Below are 24,192 nucleotides of genomic sequence, written 5' to 3'. Positions count from 1 at the left end.
TTATTTTCATTTATGGTAAATCGCCTGAAACTCTAATTAATTTTCCTTGATATCTGGTCCACAGACTGTTCTTTTATCTAAGGAAAAATTCATGAAAATAATTTGAGTTTTGAAATTATATTTTCAAATTCAATACACAATAGCTACATGTAGCTGAGCAGCTAATATGGCATTATGACACTCCTGTGGATAAATACTATTTTCCTCTGAGAGCTGCCCAGCAGAGTTTGTACTGTGGAATTCATGTGCTCCCACCTGTTTGGTACTGCTTGGAATCAGGTCTTCTCCTTTTCTTTGGTTTTTGTTTAGCTAGTCTGCTAAGGCCAGCAGACTCATCTATGTGCAAGAGGGCACTTGCTGTGCCATTCCGGTTTTCAATTCCATCAGAATTATTACCTAACAATGAGCATTAAAAAACAACATTATAAAGTACTGTGAACTACAAAGAATTTCGAAAAAAAAAATGATTTAACTACAATGAAAATTAAGTCATGATGCTTAAGAATTAAAGAGATTCGCCATTTCAGGAAATAAGTTTTATGGCCGAGTTTTAAGCAAGACCACAGCATTTTTCCAACAGACTCCCTCTGTTGTCTTCCAAATTATGAAATAATAAGCCATATAAAATAAAGCAATCTAAAAGTTATAGACTTATTTTCATATGCATGAAATCATAATACCATTAATTCATATTTCTGAAATCTTAACCACAGAATCCATTTTTCATTGTACAAACATTAAAGAATCATTCATTCCTTACCATAAGCTGCTGCCCATGCAATTGGCATGAAGGCTTTCATTTCACTGTCATCTATCTGCTGTTCATGCACAGCAGCAGCTGCTGCTGTAACAGCAGCATCTTCTTCTCCTACAATCACTTCCATATAAACCTCATCAGTGATCTCAGCAACATCTAAATACAAATTAATAAAAATGTTTTATGAGTTTCAACTCATACACGAACAATATACTAGCAGTTTAAATACAGCAGTGAATATTCAACAAATATTGATTGAACATTCCTTGGATTTCACAGTATTTTATTTAAAGCAACAATCTAAGCATACATTAAGAAACACTAATATGATGTTTGGGATAATGTTAGCATAATAAATTTCTTTAAGTATTGCTGACCAAATACTGGTTGCATTAAAAACAAAAAACAAAAAAAAACTTTAGAAACATAAAATTACTTCCCACAAAAAGGCCACCTGCTTACTTAAATCTTCATCTTCTTGTTGGGAGTCATTGACAGTCATATAAACCATCTTTTCCCTAGGAACACGAATAGTGCTGTTCTGATCAAGAAGTTCAACTCCATGATCGTTTTCAGGCTCACTCTCCACAATGTCTACTGTTCCACCTATTAAGATAAAGACAGCTCCAAGAATTTATTTGAATCCTCATTTGAACAGGCTCTTTTTTATATTTTTATGTAACATTAAAATATATATCTTAACATTTTTCATAGAACTAAAAAAAAAAAAACAAACACCCACTCTTAAAATAAAGAATAGTTAGAGCAATTTTAAACCAAAAAAGCAATGCTGGAAGCATCATAATACCGGACTTCTAGTTATGCTACAGAGTTAATTACACTGCTAAAAGTTGTTTGGTACTGGCATTAAAAAAAAGACAAAGAGCACTGGCACAGAACAGAAAATACAGAGACAAACACACCCATCAAAAGTCATCTGATCCTTGACAAAGGTATCAGATATATACACAGGAGAAAAGACATCCTGTTTGATGTCTGGTGATGGGACAACTGATTTATCCCTACGTAGAAGAATGAAAGTAGATCCTGATCTCTCAACTTGCAGAGAAAACTAATCAAAATGGATGAAAGAGCTCAGAATTAGACAAAAACTATTTAACTGCTACAAGAAAATGTAAGTCAAAACTTCAGTTTTTAAGAACAATGACTTTCTCAATAGGAATCTTAAAGCTCAAAAAATAATAAATGGTATGATATCAAATTAAAATGCTTCTTCATAGCAAAGGAAACAATTAGGAATGTGAAGAGAGAACTTAAAGCATGGGAAAAAAAAAATCTTTGCAAACTATTCTTTTGACAGAGGATTACCACAGTATACTGACTCAAAAAGCTTTACACCAAAAAACTAGATAAAATAATCTAATTAGTATATAGGCAAATAAATTAAACAGACACCTCTCAAGAGAAGAAATACAAATTAACCAACAAATATATTTTAAAAATTTCAATAACATTAGCAAATAGGAAAATGCAAATCAAATCACATGAAGGGACTGGGATTGTGGCTTAGTTGGTAGAGTGCTCATCCAGGTATCCAATAAGAGATGGGTGAATAAAGAAAAAGTGATATGCATACACAATGGCTTTTTACTTAGCCACAAAGGAAAATGAACTACGACATTTGTAGGAAAATGGATGGAACCTGAGACCAATACATTACGTGAAATAAGTCCAACTCAGAAGGTTAAGGGTCATATATGCAGAAGCTACAGATGACTAAGGAAAAAAAAGTGAGGATACATCTCATAAAAATCAAAGGAAATCAGTAGAGACAGTGATCACTGAGTAGCACATGGAGTGAGAGGGGGAAAATGCTGGTGAGTGATACTGGCCAAATTACAGTTTTAAATTGTGTGCAGGTATGAATATTTAACAAAATATTCTATCAATATATATAATATAAAGCACCAATAAAAAATGTGGGGAAAAAGTCTTAAAAGTATCTTCAAAAAAGATACTTCAAATTGCCTTAGTTTTAAATAAAACCATTACGCTGAAGAATCTGAAGCCTTCCTCTTACCTAAGTCATCCTCACCAGGGTCAGCTTTAAAAATGTATACCTTGATGACTTCAGGGCAAGTGCCTTCTACTTTACAAGAATCAATATCTGACTCTGCACTGGTATTCACAGCAGTGGAACCATTATGTTCTATTTTGCCAGCATCATCCACTACAGAGGGAAAAATATATCACAAAAAATTAACAATATGTTTACATAAAATATTGCCATTTTTGTACAAATAAAATATAATCTGATTCACATAAGCTTAAATGATTTTAGCTAGACAAGTATTAGATGCAATGAATACATTTTTTTTTTTTCCCCGAGCAATTTTTTTTTTTTAATTGTTGGTTGTTCTAAATATTACATAGTTCTTGATATATCATCTTTCACACTTTGCTTCAAGTGGGTTATGAACTCCCATTTTTAGCCCATATACAGATTGCAGAATCACATCAATTACACATCCATTGATTTACATATTGCCATACTAGTGACTGTCATGTTCTGCTACCTTTCCTATCCTCTACTATCCCCCCTCCCCTCCCCTCCCCACCCCTCTTCTCTCTCTACCCCCTCTATTGACCTTCATTTCTCCCCCTTGTATTATTTTTCCCTTTCCCCTCATTTCCTCTTGTATACTTTTAATATTTTATTCCACTCCTAGAAGTCATTTAAAATGTATTCATTGTATGTTCTTTTGGAGACCCTCAGGGTTATACAAAAGAACATATAATGAATACATTTTAAATGACTTCTAGGAGTGGAATAAAATATTAAAAGTATTTCTTATAAATCAAACTTCTGGAATTCACAAACCTTAGTAAACACAGTACCATCTTATACATTCACTACTTCTGAATACAACAAAACATTTAAAAATCAAAATATGATTATCAGAAAGATACATTGCCAGGTATGAACTGAAGAATGTATCTATAATGACTGAACTAAAGCTGTGGTGATAGCAAAGATTTAAATTCAGTCTTATTTTTAACAGTGGCTTATGAACACAGAAGACAAATTTTGCAAGCTGAAATATTCTTACAAATTCCCCATCATGGTCTTTTTTGGGAGAGGGGTTCGTTCTTTCTTTTTTTTTTTTTTGAATTGCTAAATGAACCTAGGGCTCTGCGAGTGCAAGGCACAACTCTGCTGCTGAGGTATATGGCAGCTCCGCCTATATCATAGCTCCCCCATCACTATCTTAAGAAGCACAACTAAATTCTATTATCAAAATTCTTACATAGCTTACATTACAGATGAACTTATTCTGAAAAAATTAACTCTGAAAAGCATAACTACAGTGACACTTAATTTTAAATTTCTTACTCATTAGGAATAAAAGACCACATGCAAACAATATATTGAATTTTTTTCCTTACTAATTTTTTTCCCTACTAATATGATAAAATCTAACTACTTCAGTTTAAATGCAAAAAAAAAAAAAAAAAAAAAAAGACCTAAAAATACTGAGCCACTAAAAAATTAAGATTTGGTGGTGGTGGATTTTCTGACACACTAACAATACTTATATTTGCAAACCCCATTTTAGCACACATTTGGTAACAATACTGAAATATCACTTAGGAATACACTAGTTAAATTTTTTTGTACAATTTAAAATTTAATGTGTATATGTTTATGCTGAAATTGTACTCTCTAGTGCAAACTCTGTTAAACTGAAGTAGAACATTATTCTTCTTCAAACTGACTTACTCATGTCATTGAAAAAAATAAAGAACTTTAAAAACCTGTAATTTAGAAAATTCTCTAAAAATAGGATTACCATAGTAGAGTTTGGAATAATTTGGCAAAACCATGTTTTGTGCTATCAAAGAAACAAAAGAAAAAATACCTCACTCACATTTCAAGAGAATAACATTTACAAAGAATACAGCAGGGATTTAAAAATATTACTGAAATAGCATAATGATTTTTAAAAATGTGTTCTTCAATACTGCTGCAATGCAATATGTGAGTGAGAAGTGTAGCCAACTATGAAATGAAAGTGAAGTCACAGAGGGCTTTGTGGAACAGGCAGAAATACTGAATCCTGGAAGGATGGAGATTTCTCAATCTACTTAAAGTCATAATCTGCAGGTATGCAACTAGGTTAACTTATCAATTTAAACATATTCTGTTACTAGGGATTCTTAAAGAGGCTTGAAAACTTCCAATTTCATCATGATGTTTGCTATACCATCCTGCTGACTTAGAAAAGGTCATATGAATTGACATGACCTGTGAATCTACTGCAATGATGTAACAGATGATGAGATCTGAATCCAAATAGAGATAATACATCTGAGATAAATGACCTCACCTGGAATCATAGGAATAAAATGAACATAATAGATGAAAGACTGAGATATGAAGCCACCTCCTAGCCATGTGAGACTGGAAGTAGACACAGATGTGGAGTTATGGACAAAATGTTTCGTAAAATACTACAGTATAAAAAAGAACTGGGCCAACATCAGAGTCCTAGAAATCTTATAATTTAAAAGAAGGAAAAGAAAATTCACAAAGGAACCCACGAAGAGAGAGCTGGAGAGGTTGACAGAAGGGCCGGAAAGAAGTTAGAAAGCTTGAAGTCCTATTTAAACCTACGTAATAACAGAGCACAAATACAAATCAAAGAAGAATATACAAATTAAGGAAACTGTAAATGACCAGGCATCACAATGTTCTTGAAGACAAGTGGCATACAGAAGCCATATGGAGGTTATTAAAAAAGGTAAGGTGTAAATTTTTTAAGTCTAATTTTATAATTTTTTCCCCAGGAGATTATATACATATTTCCCTCCAAGACTAGGAAAGGAACCCAGAGCTTCTTCCAAACTGGTCAAATATTCTACTTCTGATCATACCTCCACTCCCACAATTCTAGTTCTAAAAAGAAGAAAAAAGAAGTGTGACTAGAATAGGTTATAGGTTCAAGACAATTTAGTAAACTAATCATTGTTCTTTGGGGAAAATATAATGACTGATTTAGTGGATGTGGTAAAATCGCAAGGTAAAAATTTTGAAGGAAATTGGAGAAGGTCAAACTAGAGCAAACATGAAGGAAAAAAAAGACTTTATTCTTTTGAGACTCAAGGTCAGAAAGTACATATAAATTAAAATATAACCAAGTTATTTTTGAGGAAATAGCAGTATAAGAAAGGAAAACAGCATACAGTTTTAACAACATGTATACAACAAGAAGCAAAGACTAACAGTAGGTAAGTGAGGGAGAATAACTTTTCTTGAAGTTAAAAAAAAAAAAAAAAATCAGCCTTTCTGATTACAAATTAAACATATTACAAATAAAACCTTTAGGTATCCCTCAACCCTAAACTTGTAAACTATCAAAATGCAAATAGTATTATTACTATGTTTTATAAAAATAATTTGAGGGCAGAAAACAAGAATCACATCCTAATTATGATTGATATGTACCAGGTTTTTACTTTTTCTAAGTTAAATATATTTATGCAATCAACTAAAGTTATTTTTCTCAAAGAAGATCTGAAATTCCAAAGTGAGATAGCCAAAATAAATCTGATTTCTCCAGATATCTCATTTCTGAATAATATTAATGCATATGAAGCTGGTCTTTCTTTCAAACTTTATAAACAATGACTGTAACAGGTACTACAAAATCAAATTTCTTATATTTACAAGGTCAAGATGGATGGATGTGCTTATAAATGTTAAAAAGTTTCCAAGTAATTGGAAAATATCTTTTGCAAATCAAAAGTATCTAATAATTTGGGGACCTGAAAAAATGCCAAATATGTAACCAATAGCCTGAAGTAGAGATCTTTCTGGTAAGTTCCTTTTTAGTATGTAAACATATTTCAAATATAAAACTTACCTGAGGATGACCAAAGCTATTCTAAGAGAAAAAATAAAATTCACAATAAAAATTTCACTTTGAAAAGGTATAGCCCACTAAATATAAAATTATTCTACATATATTTGACCAAAAAGAAAATTGTGAGGTGGCCAGTTACTACTCAAAAATTATAATTTTAATAATTCTTATAAAGCTGAATTAACATGTTTTAATTTCTAAAAAAAAACTGTCTTTTAAAAAAAATATAGAAAGCAAAAACTAGAAATTTAGAGGTAGGCCATTACAAAAGAGATGTTAGTTCTAGAAATTAAAGTGGCTTATAACAACTACCTGTACATGACATTTAATAACTACTTTAGTTTTCTAAATATTCCATCTCACTGTTGAGATATGTGAGATAAAACTTGGGGTGGTGTGTGAATCTCTGTAGAGTTAATAAGCTGCTAAGTAAGGGGAAGTAGATGGAGGATTGTCTTTAGAAGTAAGCTTTACTGGGTTAAATTTAACTTTACTGGGTGATTACATCACTTCTCTGCTTCCGTAGAAAATAAATCACAATTTTACTGAAATTAAAAAAAAAAATGTTGGATTTGCATTCAAACTGCATATTTTCTAAGTTAATATCCCAACCATTAAATATTTTCCATTTCAGTCTTCTAATGAATGACAGGGATTGTCTCCTCATTTTATTTAAATTATCTCTGAAAATCATATTTTTGCTAAGGATTAAGAAGTTATTAAGGTTTATTTACTACCACCCACCCCAGGAAAATAGTTAATTATCTAATTTCTCTCTCCTGAAGCTCTGAAGCTTAGTCTGTCCTACTGTTTAGTACCTATACATTAGTGCTTCTTTTCTCATAAAGTAAAAAAACAAGCAAAACCCAAAATTCCTACAGGAGCACAACTAAAAATGTATTTCAGTGAAAACTTGTCTTGCCTTGAATATTCTTTCCTTGATATGACATTCTTATGTAAGGAACTATTTTTAAAAAGAAATTAAAGTGAACTCAAATTTAGTCAGCTTGAACACTGAAAGAAATAACACTATTTACACATTACACTACAAACAGTAGAAAAAAAAATGAGTTGTTTAAAAAAAAAAAAAAAAAAAAAAAAATATATATATATATATATATATATATATATATATATACACACACACATTATGGACTGATTTAAAACAATGTTTAAAAAAGTATGGCTCATGCTGGGCATGGTGGCCCACGCCTGTAATTCCAGCAGCTTAGGAGGCTGATGCAGGAAGACTGCAAGATGAAAATGAAAGCCAGCTTCAGCAAGTTAGCAAGGCCCCAAGAAATTCAGTGAGACCCTGTCTCTAAATAAAAACAGAAAACAAGGGCTGGCCAGGATGTGGCTCAGATGTGAGTGTTCCTGGGTTTAATCCCTGGTACCAAAAAAAAAAGGAAAAAGAAAAAGAAAAAGAAAAAAGGGTAGCATAGAAAATCCCTTTCAAATTTCAAAACAAAACAAAAACCTTTAACCTACACATATGTAAACTAAGAAGTTCAGTAAATCAAAGATGTCACATCCAGTAGTGATTACACTCTGGTAAACAAAAGAGAAATTCTTAAAAGCAGCTAAACCAGATAACAGTTATTACATAAAGGTTTTTCTTTTTTCAATAATAATAATAGCTGACTTCTCTCAAAATTGAACTTTAAAAATGAAGGAATAAAAAAAATAGGAGTAAATTAAGACACTTTACTGATGATCAAACCATAGTAATTGAAACTATAAATATTTGCTTAGAGACAGACTCAACTGTTTATATCAAGGCTACTTGAGACTAATTCTCAGTTCTCATTTGACTTGCCCTGGAAACTTACGGCATAAAATACTTTATTCTCTTTCCTGAACACAAATTAATACATGCAATTCCTTTCTGAAGTAATGCAGGTAGGTTTATCAAAATTTATCTTAATTTTACAGAAGTTTAAGTGAAAAACCTTCAACTATTATGTAATGAGGGAAAGCAGCCTTTGCAGCCTTTTAAAAACACCTTTGAATCTGGGCTTGGTGGTGCACACTCATTACCTCAGCTGCTCACAAACTTGAGGCAGGATGATCAAAAGGAAACTTAGCGAGATTCTATGTCAAAAAGGGATGGGGATATAGTTCAGTGCTTGCCTAGCATGTGAGGCCCAGGATTCAATCCTTAGTACCAGAAACGAAAACACCTCTGATAGTCAGCATACACCAAGACTTACAGGAAATCATAAGGTAATCCTCACAGTTGCTTTTGTCATCATCCTGGTGGTCCACAGGAATTCCATTGGCATCTATGACTGCTTCAGAGGCACAATCTGCTACTAATACTTCTGAAACTAAGTTAGTCGTCAGAGGATCAGTGACAATTTCTGCTTCCACCTCACTATCATGAACCACATGTTCAACGTGTCCAACATTGGACATGTGTATAGATTCACTTGTCAAGACGTGTTCTGGCATGGACATTGAGGTTGAAGTAATGTCAGATGGTAAAACATCATTTGGAACTGTGCAATGTGCTAAAGAAACTTCTCCGGTTACATCTGAATCAAGTACTTGCTCAGGAATGATGACACTGTCAGATACATCAGCTTCCTCTAAAATATCTGAGCACTGAACATCCTCTATAACAACATCTTCAATGACATCTTGAATTACAACAGAGTCTTGTACATCGGGAACAAAGTTATGCACAGTTATGTCTGAATTAGAAACAAAAACAGTTTCTTGTACTTCCACAACAATTTGATCACCATCCATGTGTGTAGAATCAGTTCCTTAAGAATAAAAATTAAGACAATAAATTTCAGGTGAGTAGGTAAGATTAAAAGTCAAATAATTTTTACTAGAAAACAGTCTACTTTCTCTGTGTTCCTCAAACACTAAAATAAACTAAAGAAATTAAGAAGGGATCTATTTCTAACTCATATAATGAGTAAAAATTAATCCAACATTTTTTTTAGAATATAAACATGAGAAATTCCCCATGCCACTAAACCAAAATCTTTTAAGAGATGACTATAATATATAAAGTAGTACAAATCAAAAAATAAATACACCACTTTTCTTCATTATGTTTTACTTCCACTGCTTCTTTTCTCAACATATAAATTTTCTTCTTTTTACACACACACACATTTTTTTTGTTTACTTTTCTCTTATTTCTTCTATTCCACAATTTCTCCAGTTTGTTCTTCTACAACATACTATCAGTATCTATTTGGCAACGACAAAATAACACTTTGAGGGCTGGGATTGTGGCTCACTGGCACAGCACTTGCCTTGTAAGTATGAGGCACTGGGTTCAATCCTCAGCACCATATGAAAATAAATAAAATAAAGGTATTGTGTCCATCTACAACTAAAATAATATTTAAAAAAAAATAAATAAATAACACTTTGAATCTAAGCTTTACAAAACAATCACAGTAGGAGTGAAAAGTGAGATAGATCACTAAGCAAGAGAGACAACTGAGAATAAAACTGGTTGGACAAATAAATGAACACAAGTGCAGCTGCCTAGAGGTAGTAGAGGTGAGGATAGCTGGGATGGGGCCTACCCTAATTTCATCAGTTAACTGTTTCCATCTTGCCTATTCTCCTATATCCCAGACCAAAAATCTCAGAGTAGTTCCTCAGAAGATGAAATCCTTATGTCCATTCTGTAGTTAAAAAGGTAGAAGAGCAAGCCATTGAAAGCCCACAAAGATCAAATGACTTAACCATGATCACAAAATTTGCATAGCATATGCAGCTCAATAAATATTATTCTTTATAAATTCCACAAGTAGAAAAGAAGTCATATCTTTACCAAATAATGTAACAATAATTATAAAAAATACAATACAAAATACTTGGGTATTATGGCTCCTAGTCCAGAGAAAGGCAAACATAGGAGACTTGCATGTGAAATACTCAGATGATTGGCACTTTGGGTTTTAACTCAGATTAGGACTGAGTCCAAGCAAGGGCCTAAATGAGAAATTCTGTCAAAAGCAATGGCATCCAAGAAACACAAAGCTTCTACCATCTGATTGCTGCCCTGACTCATAGATCAAAGATCAATATGTCCAAAACCCAATAGGTTATATGAAGTTTTCAAAGTTAGTTAATGTACACTTAAATTATATATATATTACAATAATGAAAAAAGTTTGCTTTTATTTCTATAAAATTTTTACAAAATGTTTTATAATGGTATGAAGCAACAGATCAACGTTATCTCCATTCTGTAGATACAAATGTGAAAGCATTAAGTGGCAAGTAAGTATACTAGCAACAGTCTAAATCAGAGGATAGGGTTATAAAACTAAGTTTTGTGATGAGAGCAAGTCTAAGTTTTAGTTTCCTCATTAAAAAAATGAGGACAATAGTACCTGCCATGCATCTCATAGTACTGTGGTCATAATTAAATTAAACGGGAATGTATAGAGGTGTCCTGAAAACTGTAATGAGTTTTTTAATCATTATTATGAAATTAAAAACGTAAGTTTTGATATATTAAGCGCCACACTCAAAAATAAACAAATAGTCTAAGTGTTAACCACCTGGACTAAAAATTGCATAGTCCTTTAAACCCTACCTCTTAGTCCAAGTCCCAGGTCTGCATGGGGAAAAACTAAGCTATCAAATTAACCATGAGGTTTTTCTCTAAAGAACATAGTCTCTTTTTTAGGAAAATTAAAAGTCAATGTATTTAACATGTGGGAAGAACACACAAATGTTTGATGAGTAAAAAGAAAACAACAAATAGAATAGTCCTCAAAATATGTCCATATTCTAGTCCTAGATACTGTATATGGTATGTGATATGGTAAAAGAAATTCTGCTGTATATTTTAAAGAAATAATCATAACCTTTACCAAACTGAATTATCAAATGTAAATTAAAAGATTATGCCAAATTTTTTAAGAAGCACACATACAGAGAATATAGAAAGTATATTAAAAATCCCTAGGTTTCTTGGTAAAGTAGTACTGTTTTAATATACAAACATGGACCACTTATGATTCAATTAATAAAATCATTAAAACCACAAAGTACGAACAATAAAATCTAGTATGCAACAATTTAATCTAGTATGCAACAATTTAAATGTTACATATTCAGAATGCTTGTTAATCTGAAACTATGAACACATTTGGGGAAAGTCAGAAAAAGTCCATCTACATAGTGTGTAGTCTCCTTTTGGGAATATATAAAACTCAAAAATTGTAGAAGTAGGAACAATTAAAAACAAAGGATCAAAAATTATCTACTGGCAACAAAGAAGAAAGAAATGATATGATCCAAAACCAAAACCAAGAGTAAAGAAAATAGTCCCAACATTACAGATGAAGAGTGAAAAAGTAAAGCCTGGGCTATGTTGTAGCAACTGGTTAACTGGCATAAAGAAAAGGTGGTGTGAATAGTAGATTTTTCTCATTACTCCACCAAATCAACCTGACTTCCTCCTACAAAAATTGTTCACAATATAGCACTAAATCCTACTTTAAACATCACAGTTGTGACTCAGATCTCATAGACTACCAGTGTAGTTCAGTTCATAAACTAAAATTGACTATTCTGGATAATTTGAGCCCAATCTGATAAAATAAGTTGCTTTTAAAAGCAGAGAACTTTACACAAGTGGAATCAGAAAACTTAAGGAGAAGAGTAAGTCAGAGGGATTTCTAAGTATGGGAAGAAACACATTTGCTATTGCTGAAGTTGCAATAAGGAAATCATTAAGAAACACAGGCAGACACAAGAATCAAAGACCTGCTTTTCAACTGACAGCTATCATAAGAAAATGCATTCAGTCAACAACCAAAATTAGTTGGAAATTCATCCTCAGAGAACTTGAAAGGAACCTGACTATGCTGACACTGGATTTCAGTCCCATAAAAAAAAAAGTAGATGATCCAGCAGGCTTTCATGGAATTCTGACCTACAGAAACTATAAGAAAGTTAATACTGTGTATCAAATGACTATGTTTGTTGGGGCTGGGATTGTTTGTGGCTCAGTGGCAGAGCGCTCACCTAGCATGTGCAAGGCCCTTGATGCCATCCTCAGCACTACAAATAAATAAATAATAAATAAATAAATAAAATGAAGGTACTGTGTCCAAGTACAATTGAAAAATAAATATTTAAAATAAACATCACACACACACACACACACACACACACAAGCTTCATTCTTTTGAACATGAATGCTAACAACCAATAGAATCTAGAAGAATGGATCAAAGTACAGAAATCCTATAGGAACTCAGAATCTGTGTATACTATATTTCCCTGTATACACAGAGCAGAAATCTAGTCTTTGAAAAACTGTTTATAAGGTCTCAAAAGGAAGGGAGAACCAGCTTACTAAAGAGCACAGAAAGAAGTACAAAGATCTGTATTCTGTAATGGCAGACCTTAGAGCAAAATTTTGTCCTATAATTTTATGTCAAGTATAATTTTAAACAATAAACTCAGATATTTAACTCAGGAAATTTCAGCAAAATGTTGAAGATGTGGCCTTGTTTCTTCTTGCTGTTTATAATAAAATTCAAAAAGAAATATTAATTGTGGAGAGCGCCATTAAATAAAGTCAACAGAACTCAACAATTTGGGCAATTCTCTCAGCTTATACAGATGGGAGAGGTAAAGAGAGAAATTTCATATTAAGATGTGTTTTTAGAAAAAAGATGTTTTTATACAGAAATGAAACTAATTTAAAAAGCATTGTAGATAAGCCTCTTAAAGCAAAAAATATCCATGACACACAAGAACATTTTATTCCAACAGCAATACTGCTACCTACTATTGAAAGGAATAGAGAAAGTACAGTATAAAGACTACAGGATTCCCAAAATTTCAGGGACAGAAAACAGTGCGGAAAAATTATTTGACTACAAGTGCCTGCTATATTTGATGAAAAAAATAAGTCAGATTCAGAAGGAGCCACAGTTTATAAAAAACTATTATCAGGCCTAGAAATACAGAAGGTGATAAGGCAGATTTCAAAATTTCTTTATGCTGATGACTCGCATTTTACCTTCCATTTCATCCAGTTTGCCTCAAACATCCTAATCTGTCTTATCACTGTATGTCGGAAATAGTTCTTTATAAAACTTTAGTTCTATAGGTCAACAAATGAAGTGGAACTGCATCCTATATGTTTTACTTAATAACTGATGTTGGTTTTGATGTTATTTGATACTTATGCAGTTATCTTATTTTGGATTCTATTTTCAAAATGGGAACCCTGGAAAAAGGTCAATGTATTTAACATCTGGGAAGAACACAAAAGTTTGATGAGTAGAAAGAAAACAACAAATAGAACAGTCCCCAAAATATGTCCATATCCCAGTCCTAGATACTGTATATGGTATGTGATATGGTAAAAGAAATTCTGCAGATATGACTAAGGACATGAACCTAAGATTGGGAGATTATTTTAATGGCTCCAATCTAATCATATGCACAGTTTTCTGGCTGGAATTAAGGTGATGTGATATATGGACAGACCAGAAAGATTCAAAGTGTAAAAGAAAATATAATCACTATTGCTTAAGTGAGCCACACACAGAGTACAAGAAGGAATAAGGACAGCCTTTAAAAGCAAAAACTTATCCTGGCTGATACACTGTATGGAGGAAGAAATAGATATCTCTCCCTTATGACAAAAATTAATTTGGTCCAAAGTATACTTCTACTATGCAGAATTCTGATATATATACATATTTGCTTTGTTTTAGTTTAGCGAAACTGTAAAAAACATACTACTTACTAAGGAAATAAAATTAACAAACTTAGAACACTTTTTAACAGTACCTAGAACAACTGGGAAAATTAGAAAAAAACTGAAGTTAACAATAATATTTTAATACAGACAGCATAACAAAACCGAGGTGGTATGAGACTTGGGAAGGATTACAGGGTATGAGAGTATGAATCAGTATCAGATTATTTGGGAATTCACCTTCATGACAAATAACTCTAAACCTGGGAGATGAGAAATAGAACAACCCAATAATTATACCTATTCCATCAAAAAATGAGTTTGGTTCTTGGGGTTGCAATTCAAATTCATCTTCATCCATGGCCTTTAATGCTCATTAGTCCCAGCTCCTAAACCAGGGAACAAAATATACCCAACATTAATTTTTGTATCACATATTTTTTGTATCACATGGTATTTACATTTAGAAATGTCCAAATTATTTGATTTATCTATCAAGACAAATGAAAAAGGCACAAAACATTCCAGTGATATATACACCAACTATAGAACAAGGGCAGCTGAAAAAGGTGAGAGTGTTTTGGGTTTTCAAAATTTATTTTAATTGTGATCTTACATAAAATATACAAAACTTAAGTTTAATGAGTTCTTACATAAATTACTGAGAATATACAGAACATTTCTTACATACACACACACACACACACACACAGAGGCCCTGTTGCCTGCAGCAACCCAAGGATTAAGAATCATCACATTTTATGACTATTGAAGTAATTGCTATAAAACTTCATTACATGTTGAAATGTAATAGAATCTCCAATCTTGTGATCACTAAATTATAAAACGGATATTTAAACTTCCCATTAATTATAAATATTTGAGATCTTTGTAGCCAATGATGTCTCTTAAAATGACCTGCTGATTACAGATGTATATATATGTGTGAACATGTATTATTGTATTTTTGTAATTTATTTTTAAGGTTAAATTTGAAATGGTACCAGCTATAAGGTAGTAAAAATGAATTCACATTTGAGCATAATAAGCTCAAGAGGCTTATCTACAAAAAAAAGTGCTCAAAACAAAGTTCTGCTTTTGTAAAATATATGAACTTAACAAATGAAATTAAAGAACTTTATAATGCCATTTTCCAAACTTGGTTTAGGCTCAGAAAAAAAAAAAGTAAATAAAAATAATGACAAAGAACCTGCATACTTCCTTTGAAGTGATCTATAATTTCTTTTACCTTTTTTTTAAGTACAGCACACACACAACCCTCCTTATTGATTTTCTTAGCTCTTATTTCCTAATTCACTTTTAACTGTGCTACTATATGTAGTTTTATTAACCTTTATTATTTTTGCTGATAATAGTGCATAGAACATCATCTCAAAATCACTTCCCTCCTCAAATTATAAAATTCATGACTACAGAGAACAGAAATTAAAATCATCAGCTTCCTGCAAAGAAGTCATAGTTGAAGAATTTGCAGTTCTAAGAAAAATAAGGCATAGAGAAAATCTAAGAAATACATTAAATTATTCTTCCATCATTACTGGGCATGGTGATAGACTCCTATAATTCTACTACTTGGGACTCAGGGTGACCATGTCTCAAAACAAAAATAAAAGGGCTAGAAATGTAGCCCTGAGTTCAATCCCTAGTTCTTAGGTGAAAGGTAGGCGACCTCTGCTTTTCAAAATAGCAAAAACATAATTCTAAGTTAAAAGTATAATTATATATTTTCTTTTGGAAAACAAGAAAATAATATATTTTAAATTTACAATTTTATAGCTCTTGATCTGTTCCATACTATCTCCTGGGCACACTACAATAAACTACTTCTTTGCCACATTAGTTTTTGAAAAGTATATGCTTTTTAAAATTTTATGTAAAATCACTTGTTTGGATTCTGGCTTCCTCAATTAACGTTATTACTTTCCAATCCTTCAAACACAAATTTATCCTATATGCTAGGAAAAAATATACACTTAAGCTACTTAAAACTATTGCTAACAGAATTTCTCTTTTTTTATGAGAGAATATTATTATGTTGCCCAGGATGGTCTTGAACTAATCAACCTCCTGAACAGCTGGAACTATAAGCATATACCACCTTGCCTAACTTATAACAGAATTTGGCACATGAGGAAATTATGGTGCAAAGCTAAGATGAATAACTGTAAGCATTTATTCTGCAGTCACTAATACATACAGGGAGCAAAGCTAAGGATTCAAGTAACTTGTTAAATTAAGAAGCCAAAAAAAAAACCTTGCCCTTTAGTGGATAAGGTATTAAGAAGAGAGGAAAAAAATCTAAAACCTAGTCAACTAGCCAAAGGAGAAAAACTGAACAATACAAATATGAATTCTGAAACAAACAAACAAAAAATCATAATTATTTAAAAAAATGAAACTACTTGTAATAGAATGTATAATCTATGCCAGTATAGGGTAAAAAAAATTAATTTAACAGATCTATTTGGAAACATTAAATTACTAGTATTAAATCAAAGAGAGAAGACTTCACCAATCCTAGTAAAAACTATTTTGAGAAAATTACACTATGTTACCCTTTCAAACAACTTCAAGCCTAAATGGTTTCCTGGGAATTTTTTGTTGCTGCTGTTCAGTTCCCAGGAACAGGTCATTTTAAAATCTATAAGAAATCCTAGAGCATCAAAATAAATAAATAAATTTTAAAAAAATTCAGAATTATTTTAGACTATTCCAATATGCTAATATTAAGAGTGCTCACAATTTCTTCTATAAAACCAATTATCATTAAAAAGCAAAACATCAAATTTATTCATATCAATCCCAAACTTATTATTTATCAAACCCAAGCCAAGTGCTTGCAAATGTCAACCATTATTTAAAGCAAGAACATAGATCTTGATAAAGTAACATTTTTCAGTAAGAGAAGGAAGAAGCCAATAGACCATATTCAGAGAGGAAACCTCATGACATTCTCAATACATGATGAAAAGCTGGAATTCAACACTTATTTTTGACAAACAAACAAAACAATCACTCTATGGCTAAATAATGTGTTCTTAATACAGTAAAAATATGAGTATGTGTGTATACATATATAAATAGAATCTCACATTTAGCCCACATTTGCTACAACAGTGTCTATGGGCTCACACAAAGAAATAATCCTATCATTTTAAAAAAGAATGCCACGTGTTAATCTTAAGGGGTAAGCACTACATATTATTTCCAAAAAAAAAGTCAGAATTAAGACCAGGATGCCCTTTAACACTACTGTTTTTAACAATGTAAACTAATAACCAATATTATTAAATAAGATGAAGAAATTGAGGACAAATTATTATTTGAAGCAAGTCAAGCTTCTCAGTTTCATTTGATGTAAACAGAAACTCAAAACAGAAAAACTTCTGAGTTCAAGAATGGAAAAGCAAAAAATAGTATTCAAAAATTTCTATGTAGCAATGGAGTACTACATTAAAAAGGCTGCCAACTCTTTGTTTTTAAAATATCAGCAAATGCAGAAATATCTTGATTCTCAAAAAAAAGTGTACTATGTCATGTCTATTTTTAAAACTTTAACCTCAGTACTCTACTAACATCCTATTAAAACTCATTTCTTATGTGTGTATCTAACTAGAATATATGCATGAATGTGAGAATGTCTGTTGACATTGAAAATGCTCATGAGCATAAATAGTAGATGTTAAACATCTTCACAGTGGTTAAATCCATTATAGAATTTTTACATAACAGTATTATAAACTAAAGAGAATCATATCTACATATAAATTATAGATAAATCTCACAGAATGTTGCTCTGAAAAGGCACAAAAATATTCACTTTTTATGCATCATCCATTCTTACAAAGTACAAATACTAGCAAACCAAATTGAAGGTATCAAAAAGTCAGAATACTGGGGGTTCCTTACTGATTTGGAGGACTAAATATCTAGGAGGGGACTTCTGTACTCTGGGTAATGTGGGCAGTGACATTACAGCATTTTAAGACTTATGTTCCCAAGAATGTTTTCTTACTCCCAATAGATAGGGATTATTGAGAAATGTTCTGTCAAAGAATTTAATAGTCACTTCTATCATTTGCACTTCTGGTCACTGCAGAGTCTGGTATACATTACTACTTTAAAATGATAAGAAGATTGTTTAACTTTTTGTGAAATGAGCCCAGCAAATTTGTTTATTTTTTAGTGGGTACATGTCTACAAGAATATGTGTAAAAAAAAAAAAAATCAAATTACTCAGAATATTACACACATAAAAATTTCATAGATACCATTTAGATGCTCTTTAGAAGATGACTTTGGGAATTGTAATGCATTCCACTGTCATATATAAATTTAAGAAATCAAACAAAAAAGAACTTCTAAAAAAAAAAAAGCCTCAAAAAAGATTCAAATGAAACCAAAGCAATGGGAAGTGAGCTCATATAAGATTTGGTGAAAAGATAACTCTTTCCTTCTCCTGCGCCTCAAAACACAAGAAATTTTTATTTTATATAACAAGATGGAATTGTGTATATTTTCTTAAATAAATTTAATTTTACAGTAAAAAAAAAACTAAACATTTTGCAGTTTATCATTTGGTAACTTTAGAAATCAGATTCTTCTCACTCTCAGGGTTTATTGTTTCTGTGTGCTGTAAATTAAAGTTGTTTACTCATTTTTCTAAACTTGTGGTAAAATATAAATAATAAAAAATATTACTATCTTAACCATTTTAATTGTCTACGATACGTTATACAACAATTACCACCACCTACATGTAACATTTTCATCTTAAAAACTAAAATTCTGTATTCATTAAACCCTATTCTCTCCAATTGGAAACTGCCAGTTGCTATCAGTAATAATAATAATAAAAAAAAAAAAGAAAATGACTTTGAGCAATTGACATTCCATTACTAGTAATGTGTATGTGTCTATTTTCTCAAACCTAGTAAGCACTGAGAATTAGCACTACTGACAATTTTTACCAATCTTAATAAAAAAAATGTACAATTAATGTCCTAATTTTTTTTCCTTCTGAAGTTTGTATACACATTCTGTGCCTTGCAACATAGGTATCTACACTTCTTTTAAAAGAACACTGTTTTGAGATTTTTTTTTGGAACTAAATTAGCAATTATAAAACTAATTTGGAAAAACCTGACGCCTTAATATTTTAACTTTTCTATATCACAGCTATCCTTTCCTTTAGGTCTTAGATTTAGTACACATAAAAGTAAAAATTTCAATTTTTAATAACAATTTTATAAGAAAGAATTTGATTATTTCATTATATTTATTTCACAATAATATATCTTTACTATTAGCAAAGTAGTGTTAGGTTTTTTAAAATTCATATTCCTATTTATCTTAAGCTTTTATTTGCTTTTATGAGGGGGAAGTGGGTACTGGACATTGAAATGGGGCACATTACAATGACCTACATCCCCAGTTATTTATTTTTTTTATATTTTTGAGATAGATTCTTAGTAAATTGCTTAAGGCCTTATTAATTTGATGAGGTTGGCTTGGCCTCAGCCTCCCAAACTTGGTCTAGTTTGGAACTGGAGATTGAACTCAAGGGCACGTTACCCCTATTCTGTTGCACATTTTTAAGAAGGCTGTCATTTAGTTAGGTATAAACCTATAATTCCCAATAATTAGGCAAGCTGAAAAAGGAGGACGCTAAGTTCAATGTCAACATCAAGCTATTTAGCAAGGCAGTGGAAGACATTACAATTCTTATTACACATATAGAGCACAATTTCTCATATCTCTGGTATATTCACAAAAATTTGTGTCTTCATACCTGTAGTTTGGATAATAATGATCGTCATACTCTACCATCATTCAGTTTTATTTCTTACATACATTTCAACTAATTTAATTTAAAATCTACATTACCTTAGCCTCAATCTCAATGGGGATTAAATTAAAAACTTTTACCTGATAAACTGTAACTGCTTCTCAACAACAGATTACTTTTATTAAGTAGAATGATACATACTATACTATTTATGACAAAAGTCACTTTTTGAGGATGCACATTTTTAATTTATAAATTGAAAATGAACATCCTCCTCAAAAGTGACTTTTACTGTAATTTTAAGCTATTTTTATAATATTTTTGATCTAATAAAGTTTAAACACTGTTTTCCTTAGTTATCATTCTTTTCAACCTATCTTTTGCTCACCTAGCACAGAAATTTTCATATTTTCTTTTTTCCCGGTACAAAACAAGTCTTCAGATACAAGTTTAAAAGAAATACTCTAATTTCCTTCTCCATTTGAAACCAAATGTTAACAAATATCTAAGCAAAGTGACTAAAAAAAGACAAAAATTAGAGATGAAATATAAATAAAATAGAGGTATACAGAAACCAAAAATTATAATAAAAATTTTTCTAATAGAAGATTAATAACTCCTGTTACATAATAATTGCTCAAGGAACATTTTTATTTTATTTTTTTTAATTCTGAGAGAGTATATTACTAATTTAACATGCAAATCCTTCAATTTCCATTTTGTACTTTGCCTCTTCATCCTGTACTTTACTGAAAATATAAGCATGCACCATCAAGCCTATCTCAAAAGGCATTTTAAAAAATCACATGCTCTTTACTACACACACACATACACACATATGTATATACACATATATGTAAGTATTTGTACATATTTTTATATACACATGTGTATATAAAAATACATACACAAATACTTATAACATGAAACAATATAATAAACATTTTATACTTGATATTTCATAATTTATTTTTATACATCTAAGTGTGTGTGTAAAAACATACATAAATATTTGCACTTTTTAAAAATGTTCCTATAATTTTTATAGGAAACATAAATACAAAATAAAGGAAAGAAAAAGTTATTTGATTTTAAAATAAAAGATTTCAAGATAAGAAGCATTCATTTTAAAATGAATTAATGCTTAATGTTAAATGGAATAGCCCTGAAGCTAGGTACCTAATAGTACAGTTCAAGAAGTAAAATCATAACCTTGAGAAGCCTGGAAGGCTGAGGCAGGTGGATGGTGCCAGCCTCAGTAACTCAGTGAGGCCCTAAATAATTCATTGAGACCCTTTCTCTAATTAAAGTATTAAAAGGGGCTGAGATGTGGCACAGTAGTTAAAGGCCTCTGGGTTAAAAAAAAGCAAAAGCAAAAGCAAAAGAAAAAGATGAACTATAGTGTGCTAAGAAGAAAACTGTTTTTTTTTTTAAAAAATACATCTGCAGTTAAGAAAAAAAAGTTTACATTAAATGCCAATGAGCTAAAACAGCAACTCCATCTTCTTCCCTGCCCCCCAAACTAAAAAAGGAATGGCATAATAAATTCAAAGCACAGGTGAAAACACATGAACAAAAAGGATCAAAAAAAACCCTTTCAAATCTAATTAAATAGTGACACATTAGTAATAATTTTAAAAAGGAATAAAATGATTAATATTAAATGTCAATAAAAACAGTTCTTAAAAAAAAAACAAAAAAAACGAGGTGAGTACAGTGATGCTTGGCTGTAATGCTAGGGGACTGGGAAGCTAAGAAAGGAAGATCACAATTTTGAGGCCATTCTCTTGCAAGTTAGTAAGACCAGGTCTCAAAATAAAAAGCAAAGCCAGGGTGTATCTCAGTAGTAAAGCATCTTGAGTTCAATTCCCAACACTAGGAAGAAAGACGGAAAAAACAGGAAAACCATACAAATACACATATATCCCTCTTGAGGGTTGTTGATACTTAAAAAGATAAGGAGATCAAACAAAAACATTCCCCCCAATTTTACTTTCTACTATGAAAACTTTCAAACTGGAAAGAAAACTTTAAAAACCTCCAAAATAATTCAAAACTAATATGTAAAACCAAAATATTGGAAGTACTTAAATCTTTAAAGTACCTGGACTGCTGGAAAGTAAATCTAACATTGTTCAAAGAAAATATAGCTAGTTAGAAAACTAAAACCAAACAAACCATTAAATACTATTACTGCTGTTTATTCACTACATTAAGGAAGTTATCACTCATTAAAATCACTGCCTAATGAACACTATGTCATCATTTAGAATTTTTATCTTACATACGCTACAGTTCTTAAATTTATAGTTTAAAATAATCATTCTAACAGAAAGAAAAATGTAATGGAAGAAATTGATGTAGGAAATTGATAAACTTTATTTAACTCATGTGATTATTCTGGGCTCACATTTCTACTCAAAAGCTGTATAACCTTCGTTTCTTTCTAACAACAGTCCTCTGAACAATGAGACCGCCAGTGATGAAGCATGCTTAATAAACATGTCAAATCTGCTTTCAAGTAAAAGATTATCCCGATGCTGATAATCCTGTTTGATGAAAAATATTGTTTTACTTATCCCATTCTCTCCTACCATTCAACTAGGACTACACAAATATATGCTAAGGAGCTTCTTTTCAATATGGACACTCAATTATCCAATTCTTTTTTAAGCAATAAATTCAATCAAACCAGACTCTGGTTACTCTGAAATTTATTACAATCTTCTGAGATCATTATTCTACCTGATCTTCAGATTGGATAGTAGGCATTACCAACATGTAGTCATAGTAATGGCTGCAATTCTGTAGATAACAATTTTGTTGATAACAAAATAACAAAATTTTGTTGATAACAAAATGATCAATTCACATGCCACATTAGCAAACTGTCGGATAAGATCTAATTCATTTGAACTGATGTCAAAATGAACAATTCATTAGTACTATGAACAGTGATAACGCATCAAGACCACTACCTAGGTGTCATTGTTCTTTCAGTTGTGAAATATATTCTGATTTTAAGATGTATGTATTATTGTCTTGTTATTTTTCAGTAAGACTGCATAATTAGTAGAATTTCTATCACAAACTATAAGAAATGGTGGTTATAACATTTTGAAATTGCTATGCACAATGGCAAAAATACAAAATACAGTCAACAAAGGCTACACAGTGAAATTCAAATTCTGCTCCACCACTTAGTTGTTTCACCTGTCTATAAGTTCCTAGCTTACAGATTCACATATTAAAAACACAAAAACTTATCATGGGGAATTGATATACAAATGTTAATATATTAATAAAATCTTAGAATTGTACACATATTGTTACGATAACAATCTTGAAGGTGATGAAAACTGATATTATGGAAATACAAATAAAAGATGTATTGATTGGGAGGACAGCTGAGCAAAGAATACTTGCCTTACCTTGAGTAGGCATGGGTTTAACTTACAGCACAGGGGGAATGGGGACAACAGGACAATGTTTATCAAAACCTTTGTTCTACATGGCTAAATACTGAGACCAAGACCAACGTAAAATACACATAAGAGAATCTGATATACCCCATGAGTTGAATTTTATTACTAGTATGGAAAAAGACTTAACTAAAAAGGTTAGAATACTACCCAAATTTTTAGGTTAATGTTCTTAAAAAAAAAAAAAAAGTTGTTAAAAAAATTAAATTCTTGTCAATGATATAGAGCCTCATATACAATTTAGTAGGAACTAAGTACAAGGACCGTGAACCATAGCTTGGCCAGCATGAATGAAGCCCTGGATTTCAGCCAATCAAAATAAAACACACATTTATAGGGAAAAAAAAAAAAAAAAAAAAAAAACCCAAAACAAAAAACAGACTGTTTATAACTTTGTGATAGAAAAAGAATTTCTTAAAATTAGAAGTTATAAAAAAAATTAAAGACATTTCTCTGAATTAAGTCTTATTCAATAAAACACCCTAAAAACAAGGATAAAGAAAGCCACAGACTAAAAAGATTCCTACAATGTATATAATCAGTAAATCATT

The 24,192-nt window shown here is 31.2% G+C and overlaps 1 protein-coding gene across 12 annotated transcripts in view; it reads right to left on the bottom strand.

Moving 5' to 3' along the window:
• Window positions 1-24,192, bottom strand: part of LOC124106562 (zinc finger X-chromosomal protein) — a 68,872-nt gene that overhangs the window by 6,285 nt on the left and 38,395 nt on the right. For 4 of the 12 annotated variants that reach the window (XM_046464221.2, XM_046464216.2, XM_046464219.2 and 1 more), the window contains 7 exons: window positions 14,651-14,739; window positions 12,658-12,693; window positions 8,856-9,413; window positions 2,799-2,948; window positions 1,220-1,363; window positions 761-913; window positions 256-396 (listed from right to left, as the gene is read on the bottom strand). In XM_046464221.2, the coding sequence (XP_046320177.1) occupies window positions 256-396; window positions 761-913; window positions 1,220-1,363; window positions 2,799-2,948; window positions 8,856-9,413; window positions 12,658-12,693; window positions 14,651-14,711 (1,243 nt within the window). In that variant the 5' untranslated portion in view covers window positions 14,712-14,739. The remainder of the gene's footprint in view (window positions 1-255; window positions 397-760; window positions 914-1,219; window positions 1,364-2,798; window positions 2,949-8,855; window positions 9,414-12,657; window positions 12,694-14,650; window positions 14,740-24,192) is intronic. The other 8 variants (XM_046464226.2, XM_046464225.2, XM_046464224.2 and 5 more) reach the window with 3 other exon arrangements.

Source organism: Marmota monax, unplaced genomic scaffold (assembly GCF_021218885.2).
Source record: "Marmota monax isolate L192 unplaced genomic scaffold, Marmota_monax_Labrador192_F-V1.1 WCK01_AAM20220418_F8-fsc00260, whole genome shotgun sequence".
Classification (NCBI taxonomy): Eukaryota; Metazoa; Chordata; class Mammalia; order Rodentia; family Sciuridae; genus Marmota; species Marmota monax.
The sequence above is the reverse complement of the archived record's forward strand: the minus strand, read 5'-3'. Positions and strand labels throughout refer to the sequence as shown.